General features: G+C 42.8%; 1 protein-coding gene across 1 annotated transcript in view; it reads right to left on the bottom strand.

The window, feature by feature from the left end:
• The window catches only part of pitpnc1a (phosphatidylinositol transfer protein cytoplasmic 1a), a 30,590-nt gene that overhangs the window by 1,625 nt on the left and 16,743 nt on the right, over positions 1 to 12,222 (bottom strand). The window contains exons 2-8 of the mRNA XM_020102839.2: positions 10,882 to 11,030; positions 7,591 to 7,679; positions 5,824 to 5,831; positions 3,872 to 3,943; positions 2,626 to 2,721; positions 818 to 973; positions 186 to 249 (exon numbers count right to left, since the gene is read on the bottom strand). Of these exons, the coding sequence (XP_019958398.1) occupies positions 186 to 249; positions 818 to 973; positions 2,626 to 2,721; positions 3,872 to 3,943; positions 5,824 to 5,831; positions 7,591 to 7,679; positions 10,882 to 11,030 (634 nt within the window). The remainder of the gene's footprint in view (positions 1 to 185; positions 250 to 817; positions 974 to 2,625; positions 2,722 to 3,871; positions 3,944 to 5,823; positions 5,832 to 7,590; positions 7,680 to 10,881; positions 11,031 to 12,222) is intronic.

Raw genomic sequence — 12,222 nt, 5'->3', positions numbered from 1 at the left:
GGACCAGAAAGATCGGATCTAGAAAGATCAGATGATTCAAACTGAGCGGTTCAACTTCAGACTTTTCTACTTCTGAATGTCTTTCTCAAGACGCAAACATCAAACTGCCACCTTGAGATTTGGGAGTTACAGAAAGAACAATGGTTAATGAGCACTGTGTTTGCATTCGCTAAGAAGACACTTACTGATCCACTCATCCACCCAGGCAAACGCCTGCCTATGTCCTAACAGCAGGACATCTCGAATCACCTGAGAAGAGTTAGACAAAAAAAGAGAAGCATAAGAGGCAAGAACATGGAGGAAGAAAGGCAGAGATGGACAAAGGCAGGAAGGAGAGAGGATGTGACTCAGAATTTAACTCTGAAGGCCAAAAAGATTTTCATTTAAGTTCTAGATGTTTGTGTTCACCCCCGGAGGACTGTGATTAATATGACTCACTTCTGGTGCTACCATGTGAGTAATGGCCCTGCCTGTTTGTGTGTGTGTGTGTGGGCTAGTAGAGGACAGGGACAGGTCCCCCCCGAGGGACAGACGCTGCAGAGGGCTAGGTGAAATGGATTTAGGAAATAGGGGATAAGAAGTATAAACTCCGGAGCCGAGGTAAGGAGAGCAGGAGCAAGGCAATCTGCGGAGTGTGAACAGGGCAGATGTTGTCTCACTTGGTTCATGATCAGCAGATCTTGAATCTCAGAGCAGGAAATAAAAATGCCTCTGGCACTGACACCGATAAACATGAGGAAAAAAAGTTTGACTGAGGGAGGAGAGGGTATCTACACGTCGCCATCACAAAACAATAAAAACACACATTTATCCTGACCTTGTGTACAAACTGCTCCACACGCGTTTGAAGGCCCCAGACCTCAAACTTCACTGTGACCAGTTTGTAGGAGCACATGATGGGGTCCTGCGTGTCGATCCATCCTTCCTGCAGGAGGCCGCGGTTTGTATTCTTTGATTTGAAATAGCGCAGGTCCTACACCACGTCGAAGAAAAATAAGTCTCTTGTCATTATTCCTCATAAACTTTGCGCACACACACACACACACACACACACACACACACACACACACACACACACATAGCATCACCTGCATTCATTAAGAGCCTCATGCAGAGGGCAGCTAGGCAGCACAGTGGGAGCCCCTAACCACCACTGCTCCCTATACACTAATTATACTGTAGTGCTCATTTGTCTTGGGGTCATGTGTCTGACTGTGTGTGGGGGAGATACACAGTTGGCTGAGCACTTGCAATTGAGGTGATGGACGCCCGCTGCATTTGACTGCACATGAAATGGTGAATGGTCTGTATTTAATTTTTTACCTAAAGGTTCAGGAAGACAAAGAGGGAAAAATATGAAGGACACTAACGAGAGCTTGGTCCGTTTGAGACACATCTCTAATGAATATGTATATACAGTATGTGAATATACAATGATGTGAACAGGCAGCTTTTGACTGATCGTTCAGATTTTAAGTTTCCTCACAAAATACAACAATGGAGATCTTAAATTTACCGCCAACGACACAAGCCCAAAATGATTGATAACAAAATGAAATTAAAATGAAATGCATTGTTAGAAAAGATCATCCAAATCCGCACCAAAATTTAACGGGTTCTTCCCTGACTCATACTACACTCTTCTACCAAGTATTGTTTTCCCAGAAAATAATTCATGGATCTGATGAGAAAATTCAGGAACATTTATGGACAGTTGGGCCTTGATGGAGTTATACTTCTTACTAGTTGTCTTAACTTTTTGGGGAATTCTCTTTCTTGTGGACACAACGTGCCTATGTTTTGGCAGCAGCAGCTTTGAGAGCCCTGAAACACTTCCTTGTTTGTTATTCACCCCCTGTCTTATTTAAAATGGATGATATCTCCACCAATAACAGTGGTTCATTCACGTTTGACAGTGAACCCTGCTGTGCAGTTAAGTGTGACTCTAGATCCATTTGTCTTTAAATCGAACGATATTTAAATCAGCTGTGTGACATCCACTTTCAGCTGTGGACGGCACCTCTGTGCTATTCTTAGCACAGAGTCGATAAAAGCAGAAGACCATAAAGCTCAGAGGGAGGCGTGTGCATGCATGTGTGTTTGTGTGTGTAAGTTGTGTATGTGTGTGTATATGTGTGTAAGAAGGGGTGTCAATAATGAAACACCACTGCAGTGCTGTCATGACCTCTCTTGATTATTAATAGCTCTGATTTTTATGACCACAACATCCTGATAGACAGGCTTACACACACACACACACACACACACACACACACACACACACACACACACACACACACACACACACACACACACACACACACACAGCTAATGTCCATCACCTCCCCCACACATAAACATGAACATCCCATCCCTCCCTTCCATCACTCAGAGGAGGCAGGTGACCGGCTGGTTGTCAAATATGAGCTGTCAATGCACAGGGAAGATAAAACACAACTCTGTTTTGTTAATTTGTTGCCCTCCCTCCCTGCAGCTTCTTCTTCTGTCCATCTCTAATCATCTTTTAATTCCTCTTCCCCTCCCACGTGTGCACTCATTCACTCTCCTGTATGCTCACAAACAAAACACACTGTGTTCCGAGGTCGGAGACTTGCTCTGCCCCACCTCTGACTCCTTGTAGTGGCGCTCAGGGATCTCATCGTAGGCGATGTCCACGGAACACACCTCCGTCTCCTCTTCTCTGGGCTCACTGCAAAAAATCTGAAGAGGAGGGAGAGGTTTGAGGTGTGAACAGCGGCAGCTGAATCAGAAATGCCCTTTATGAGTTGACAAATGCTGTTGGATGATGTGCTGAAGTTGCACAGAGGTTCAGAGAGGTTTTGACATTGAGATAATTTCCTGTTGGATTTAAGAGAACGGAGCGCTGAGGACATGATGAGCACCTTCCTTCCTTACTAAACTGTGAGGATGAATGTGACTCACAGTCAGTGACACATCATGTGGTCAGTGATTTCTTCCTGCGTGAGTCACACAAGACAACAGAGCAATGGCGTCTAGGTATGTGTTTCTTTCAGAACTCTTTCACTGCCACTGCGTCACAGAGCGTTGATCGTACTTGCTGTATGAACTTCAAACTCAAGAGAACTGAAGACTAAAGGGAGAAAAGAGAATAACTGTACAAATGGTGAAGGCGATGGAGGCGGGGTGCAAATTTGAGAGAAGGAGAAAACACTTGTTACGACCCGCTCCAAATGTGAGATCATGGCCATCTGTGAATCTGTTTGCAACGCCTCTGACCCGCCACTGAGAGGAGCTGCGTCCTCTTGTCATCATCTACAGTATGGATCGAGGCAGCACTGCATAAGCTTCAGACTCGCCCCTGCTGCCTCAAAGTGTGAAGTGGCACTGGGGGAGAGGTGTGGAGCAGAAGTTCTTCTGACAGTGATGAATAGGTAAAGGTCAACACTTGTTGTTTTTTTGGAACAGGAGCTATGTTCAATTCCCTTTTTTCTCCTTTTATCGATATGTGTCTGCACTGTACCTGTTTTCTTTCTCAAAAATGTCCCCACACCTTCAGGCCAATTACTACAGTAACTGAACTGTGAAACCGTTGTGTGATGTCTGTGAGTTCGCTGCTAATTGGGGTGAAGTCACAGGATCAGGGGTGAAGTGATTATGATGCCGAACAATTGCCGATTCTCTTTGTATCCTTCTGTTGGGATTTTAGAGGAATTGAAGCAAGAGGATTGTGAATATGGAAAAGGCTGTTGAATATGGAAACATATGCAAAATGTGCAACAGGGTTCTGTGAAAGATACAGGCTGGTATTAGGTGAAACAAGGAATAAAGCAAATCGGAAATCTGCTGAACGACATGCACCCAACCACACGATACTCTGAGCTCTACTCACATTATCATTGCTGCCTTTGTTGTCCTCGTATTTGGTTTCTATGTGGATGGAAAACTTAGGCAGGAAGGAGCACTGAAGGGAGGAAAAAAAGAAGATGAGACAGTGAGAAATCGATATCCATCCATTAGCTATATCGTTCATACTTTTGAAGGTTGCAGGGGGGGTACAGTCTGGAAGAGTTGCCAGTCTATCACAGGACTGACTGACTGCTGCCCTCAGGAGGTAGAGAGCATTTACTTAAGTACATTTCTCATGTATATGTGCTTTCTACTCCAACTACTACATTTATGCAAAACATTGCATCATATGTAAAATATGTTTTAAACTAATCAATAACGAGAAGGGAATCGATCCACTGATTCATTTTCCATTTAAAAGATAGTAGATATGGACGGTGATAACCTTGTCTCATGATAACTTCCCAGTTTAATGCAGGTTTAGACCAGATTACATCACACAGCTGTCGACTGACCAACAGGATGAGATGTGAAAGTAACTGCGCCTCTGTCTGTGTTTTATCACCTAAACCGAATGAGAACTAATGATTATTCTCTCACTGTGGAGATTTACTACTGCACTGCACAGGCTTCCTTTTTCATGAGCAGCATTACACACACACACACACACCATTATGATGCCTCAGGGCATGTTTACTGCCTTTCATCCTCTCTTTAAATACAGCAGTTTAATTATTACACAACCAAAGAGCAGGAATACTGGTTACATAAACTGTTTATGTACGAACCTGTATGTGTGTGTGTGTGCACGTGTATGCTTGAGTGTGTGTGTGCAGCAGGACAGAGACAACACAAAGGATCAATCTTGCCCTCCACCACAGGAAAGAATGAGCTATAAGGCGTGATGCTGGGAGCCCATGGTGAAAACATAGGTTTTGTGTGTGTGAGCATTACTGTGCACAGGGAAGTAATCGGTGCTGCCTAAGATTACTGGCCTTGTGAGTCTCAGAAGAAGAATTCAATGTGTGTGTGTCTTGAAGCAGTGATGGCACAAGAACAAATTCTATAAACACTTGTTTAACTTATCTGTCTTATTAGAGGCCTCTAATTAAAATTATACCCTGAGCTGCAAACCTCCAGCCTATTTTAACAGAGAAGTCGTGCTGATTTTCAGCAGCACTCGTGTTCTTGAGGTTATTTAGTCAGTTATTCTTTTACGTTCACATGAGCTGCTATGACCTTCCTCAAACATCCAGATGTTACATGCGTGTGTACAGTCTCAGGGGAAAAGATCGGCCTTCTGCTGATTTCATGTGTGCTTCAGTGGTGTTACCTCGCTGCTTTAGACATAAGGTGGACATGCTAATGTCCATCTGTTGCCCCAGAGCAAATCATTAGTGCTTTTCTTAGCCACAGTCAATTAAATCGGTTTTACCTCTAAGTGCTGTGGGATTTGTTAATGTCTTCAATGGGACATTTGCCTGATAATTTGGTATTGACAGGTGGATTGATGCAGCAGGGACAGAGATGTAACAGTGAGGAGGAGATCTGGGCCTGAAGGTGAGGCTCTTACATGTACATCTACATTTCAACCATATCATCGTTAATGAGATCATTAATAATTTATTTTCTTTTCATCAATTAATACATTTGATAATTTCAGCTCTAACTTCCTGCAGCCAAATGAATCAAGATTCTGATCAGTACTCGTCCTGGACACCTTCCTGCAGAGGTGGTCCAGCTATGTCCAAATGTGAGATGACACCAGCACAGAGACACAGAGACACAGAGACACAGTTATATATTCTGTTCTCACAACAATGTATGACCATCTGTGATGTGTGAGAATGACAATATCAACATGTGCCACCATTTAAAGGTCAGCCAGCTACTATGGATGTATGACATTTGCATGTAACAGTTTAAGTGACCATAAATTCTAAGACTTTGCAGATGTCAGCTGTACATGCGCGTATTCACTTCTGAACTACTCACCGTGTACTCTGATCATATTCCCAGCAGAGGCCATCATTATAGAAGACAGAATGGGAGGTAGGGGTGGGGGGGCAGGCAGGAAGAGGGGAACAAAGGATCGAAAAAGTATGAGAGAGAAAAGAAGAAAATAGAGGAGAAAAAAATAATTTAGTTCAAAATGGAGAAGGACCATTAAGCCTCAGCAAGAACACCTCAGAGGATGAGAGGAGCCCATGTTGACATGACAGCCCAATCTTCTAAATCTGAGTGACAATGATATTTTCTTGTGCATGATCCAACACATGCTTTTGTCACATAGACTGTAAATACAGGAGACCTGCGAGTCCCTGTGGAACTGCTCATGTTGTTGTTTTGTATCTCTACATGCTCATTGTCGAGCTCAACATGACAATGAGGTCAAGTAGCATCTGCAGAATGTTAATAATCAACAACCTGTCAGAATTCAGTGGCATTTAAAGCAGTTCTTCCTCTGTTAAAGGTTTATTCACACAGTTTTTTGATGGATGACACTTTGAACTAGAGTGACACACGTCCACCAAGGCCAATCAGTCCTACACATAGCTCTTGTATAAAATATGCGTGTGCTTAATGGATTGGTCATTGCACTTGGCAACTGTGTCATCAACACGACACCTTTGCCTTTTAAACTCCCGCTTGAGGCGTGGAAACTCGGAGCAGTCTCCTCCTAAATGAACATTGTCTCCGCTGAGAAAAATAGAATCACACCACCAGAAAAAGGCAATGAGGAAACAAACAAAACAGTTTCTGGCCCTGGCTTGTTTCATCCAGGAGCACCGCTCTGGGCCTGTGCTTAGTTCCCTTGGCAAACCGTCATGATGGTTCTTCCATAATTTCCTGCAGAATGTCTTGTCTTAACCAGCAATCTCCAATCTTCCTTTAGGAGCCATCTGAAATCTCTACGCTCCCTTATTAATGGCATTAATGGTCGTATAGGGGGAAGTAGAGATGTCTATTGCCTTCATCTATGTTGCACTACATGCATGCCAAGCAAAATAAATTGGGGGGGTGCAGGACCAGCTGAAAGGACACTGTGCAGGGACAGGAATCATGAGCATCAACATTTAAAATTAAATGTGTTCTTCCGTGGCCCCTCCACCAAGGTTGGTCTGTTCATTAGCGTTTTCATAATCCTGCTGATGAATAAACCAACAAAAAAACCAACCAACCAACAAACAGACACAGATGAAGACACATCTTCGTTGGCAAAGGAAATTAAACACATTATAAGAATCTGTGCACACAACAAACTTTTGACACTAAGGATGTTACAAAAGATGAGTAGTGCACAAAAATGCAAATCAGATGATGTTTTGCTATCACGGCAGCCATTCAACTGTTCCTTCATAATTCAGCAGCAGCAAAGTAGTGATGCAAACTGTTGAGAAACAACAAAAACCAGAATCCAAAAGCACATTCATGAGAGTGATGTAACCTTGTGTTCATGTCCAGCCTATACGCTCTCCTTTTTCTCCATCACTTACACCATCCCCCTTGAACTCAGTCTCTACAGCCCCTCCTCCCCTCTCACTCATGGGCCAGAATATTGCTTCCATATCCTTTTGCCCTCACAATGATCCCATATAAAGGCTTCTAGCAGGTGAACCGCGTCTGTAGAGGGCTGCAGAAAATGGAAGTGTGTGTGTATATGCTCTTTTTGAACAAATCAGCAGTAAGCCATTTTATTGCAATGTACTTTTTCAAGTGTACTTTGAAGATAACAACACAGATGTATGGTTGAAACGTTACCTGTTATGGTGTAAGGGTAATAGTTCCAAGCCTTCTCTGTGACATAGAAGATTTTAGGGACGACTGCTCTGGCCCAACTGGGCAGCTTGCTGAAACACAGAAAAAAGAGTGGATGGTTTACAGAACTAAAGGAGAAGAAAAGGGAGAAAGGGAAAATCACTGATGAAATAAATACATGTAAATTTTTCTGTACAATCACAGTTGTCCTCATCTCTTTGGTTTGCTCCATCACACAGAACAGGAAATGATAATCATCCAGCTGTGTGCAGCCATGATGGCCCCTGGGAAGTTAATTACACTGATTACACCCCAGCCTGCACCCTAAAGTGGACAAGAGGTTGCACTATGATAAATGTAGGAAGACGGGGAGGGCGGAAAATACACATAACTAGCTGTTATTTAGCACAAATGGATTCTACATGCAGACAGCTGCAGCTAAACCTTATTGGGTGTCCTATTAAAGAGGTGAAGGATTACTGAGGGAGGGCCTGGTTTAGCTGGAGGGATAAATGCCACAGGTGAAGAGAGCAGAGTTCCTTTTAAAACTTTTTGACTCTTTTAACGACGGAACAAAGTGCTGATTGACGATAGATGTTGAGAGAGCTAGAATTAGTGTGGTTGTATGCCTCCAACCAGTGCATTTTCAGTTAACATAAAGTCTCATGATGTCACTCTTACCATGGACCACTGGGATCTAATCAGTTCATCTTAGAGTCCTAGTGACAACTGGTCACACTTTGAAGAAATTCCCCAAATGTAGAATTGAGAAAGATCAAAAGTCTGATCAGGTCATCCTCGAGGACAAGTGAGTGCTTATGACATTTTATGAAAACCACTTTGGGTGTTCCTATACCATCAAAACAAATAAGTTCATCTTTGATTTAAAGAGAAAGTTTGAACCAAAGTTCAAGAAATTCCCTCAAGGACACAAAGCCATTAATAAACTGTACCACATTCCACAGGATAATCCACTTTAAATCCAGCAACTGATTATTTATTACTCTGTCTCGAGAAGTGGTAATTAAATGTGGAGATTACACTGGTTTGTAAATGACTGTCTCTGTTTGGGCCACTGGGACATATCTGTAATGGCCTGTCACTCAACCAGGAGTGTCCAGACACAGCAGACTGTCCTCACACTGCCTTGAATACACACACACATGTGCACACACACACGCACAGGCTGCAGCTTTAAGATGGTAACAGGTGGCTTGTGGGTGGGGAGAAGCAGGCGCGCAATCCAACAGTGACTGCTCAAATTAACCATCACTTACAGTGACCTCATCACCCTCTGCCCACGCACACACAGTAACACTCAGACATGAAAGCCAATGCATTCACACACACACACACACACACACACACACACACACACACACACACACACACACACACACACACACACACACACACACACACACACACACACACACACACACACACACACACACACACCTCTCCTCTCCTCTCCTCTCCTCTCCTCTCCTCTCCTCTGAGTTGGTCAGCCACACTTCTCTTTTCCCAAAGGCCCACTTACTTGTCACTTCTGACCATGAAACCTCACCCGCTCTGCCTCTCACTATGTGTCTCCATGCAGCTCTTTGCACCTCTGTCTCATTGTCTTACTTTTGGGAGTGAGGACTTAGTTTAAAAGAGGAAATGAAATGCTGCAAATATAATGAAGGAAAACAAATATAGGAAATTAGCTTCAAACATTGTTTTTTTCACTATTACCTTGAAAGAATGTGGAGAAAATGGCGATCATTATAATTATTGTAATGACAGGGTACATTATTGATTTGTACCTTTATACTATAAATATTACACCTAAGATTAAGACATTTTATATTTTTAATTTGATTTACATAAAGCAATGCATTACTATCATCTCTTGTTCTCATAGAGTGGAAGAAACCATATGAGCCCATATGAGCTGAAGTGCAGGTCTTTGCTTGCAGCTCTGAGCCCTCTATGGAGATCAATAGCTTCAAATTACATTACTTTGATTGGAGTTGGCCATATTGATGGTTTTATGCTCCTGCCGACTGTTTGGTTGTGGATTTATTGGACTTATTGGAGTGGGTGATGATAGGCATACAGTGAATGACTGACAGAGAGGTAAATGAATTATTGCTGTAGATGTAAGCCATGAAGTGATTAATGCACCAAATACAGCTGAGATTAAAATGGTTTTTGTTCAGGTCAGGAACAAAAACCAGAGACATTTAAAGTCTGCATGATAATGTAGGTTTCAGATGATGTTTATGCACAGTATGCACTCAGTGTCTGCTTTATCAGGTACACCTGCACCGTTAAATACACTGCTCTACAACTGCTCTGCCCCTTGGGTGCTCCAGGTGTTATCCAGGTGTTCTACAGGTTTTTTGCAGGTGTACCTTTGTAAAAAAAAACAGTTATCTGATGTTAACTTGCAGGCTACTATTTAAAACCAATTACTGTACACTTGCTCTTTTGCAATCACTGTAGGTATAATAAGGAAAATAGATGTGTTAACCCAGGCCGTCACCTGGATTCACTCCATGAGCGGTTACTTTAAATATCCATCATATGAATTAAATTAAGTCAATTAGAGAAGCGGAATGTACGCAATTTTGTTTTATGCTGCACAGAAAAAAATTGTAATAAGGGTTTCAGAGCATTCAGAGGAAATTCATTTAGAGAGTGAGGAGATCACATATTCAGACTGATTTAATTTTAATATACATAACAGAAAAATCAAATATTCAATTTCACACTTATCAAGTTTAACAAAGCAGGGCCAGCTACAGTAGCAGCTGCAAAAAAGACTTGAACAGAGATGAAAAGAGACACCTAACTACCCCCCCCCCCCCCCCCCCCCCCCCCTTCTTATTCCTGAAACACAACAGCAATGATTATAGTGCAGCTTTGATATTTGCTCATATGACATCAATTATAAAGGACTGCTTCCCGATGTTGATTGAAAGCATCATTAGACATCTCACCAATGGCTAATCTTTGTGTTATCACCAATGGTTGCTGTGACAGCCATGCAGTGAAAAGCCGCCATGGTCAAATCACTCCTATGGCAGCTTTATAAGCTGCTGTGTAATGAACTTTGACCTGCGATGAAATGCTGATGATTTTTAAGAAACAAAATAAAATAGAATGAAAGTTTTAAGCAGGATTTGGCTTTGACGTTTTCTGTGTGTTTCTCCTGTGGTGAATGATATAAAAAACAAATGTATGCATCACAGAAATGATTTATTTGATTAAATTAATCATGCGGTGCATGGTAAGAGGAAGACTCACTTGTTGAGGTAGATTCGTTTCTCAGTGAACTGGCCTGATCCGTGCTCGGGGTCCTCATACGGCTCGTTCTGCACCACCTCCACCCCCTCTCCACGTTCACTCTGTTCATGACTGTGTTTGCTGATCATATACAGCTGGCCGATCCGGTACTAAAAGACAGACAGGTAACAAAAAAAGAGAAAATGGGGAAGTCTGAGATCAAATGGGGGATGATCGAGGCAGATGAAGGAAGTCATCGTGACATATTAACATCGCTATGGCAACAAACGGTCCTTAAATGTGTGGGTCTCTGGTGCAGCTCTGATTAGGAGCTTTGAATGGAAAGAATACGTTCTTGCTTTAAGTCCAACAGTTGACTCAACGGTATAATTTTATAGTTGCCGTAAAAATAAACGCAGAAAGATCACAGGATTACCGCTCTCAACATATGGTCGTGACACCTGGGGACAGTCACCATAGCGAAAAAAAGCTGGGGGATTAAAAGCTGTCTGCAGCATAGTGGCATAGATCTCATATCAAGTCAAGCAGCACAACACGAGCAACAGCAGCATCAGTGCACAGTTGGGTGACACATCTGTCAATAGCCACAATCTTTCATTCATCACTGGTTGACCCACTTGGCCCAATGACAATGTCACTCTTGGTCGCTTGGCAGACAGGAGAGGTGTCACGCCGTAACTATTTTCCATACATTTGGAAAACGACAAACACTGGAGGGAGATCGCTCCAGGACGGAGATTTCCGACTGCTTGTGGGCCTATTTCCGACCTAAGGAAATCGATACCCTCACACATACACACACACACACGGACAGCTATGTTAAGCTAATGGAAAAAAAGATGAGGACTGCCGGGTGGGACGTTTACTTCAGTCTCCACATTCATCCACAAAAAGCAAGGAATGGAGAGAAGAGAAACGTGATAGTGCAGTGGAAAAAAAAAAGTCAGTGTGCACCAGTAAACAAGCTCAGGTTGTAACTTGTATGACAATGCCAGATTTTTCCATCTGCCGACCATGAAAGAAAAAGCAAAGGGCAGCCATAAAGTATTCCCAGCAGGAATGTTGATGGCGGTGTTTTCTGACTGAACAGCTGTTGGAGTCTGACATGATTTTTCTGCTGCAGTGACACAGTCACGGGCCACGCGTAACAGAGGAGGAACCTGTCTTCAGTCACACACAAATTTAGAGCAGAAACGATTAGAAGATCCATCGGTCAATTGAGCAAAAAGGCCAATCTCTCGTTCCAGCTTCTCTGATGTCAGCAAGGGATTGTCCTGGTCAGACATGTTCTCTGCAACTGGAAAATTCCTGGAACATTCAGGCGAGGAAAGCCACCTGGGT

This window comes from Paralichthys olivaceus, chromosome 5 (genome assembly GCF_024713975.1).
Source record: "Paralichthys olivaceus isolate ysfri-2021 chromosome 5, ASM2471397v2, whole genome shotgun sequence".
NCBI classification, from domain to species: domain Eukaryota; kingdom Metazoa; phylum Chordata; class Actinopteri; order Pleuronectiformes; family Paralichthyidae; genus Paralichthys; species Paralichthys olivaceus.
This window is presented reverse-complemented; position numbering and strand designations above follow the sequence as displayed.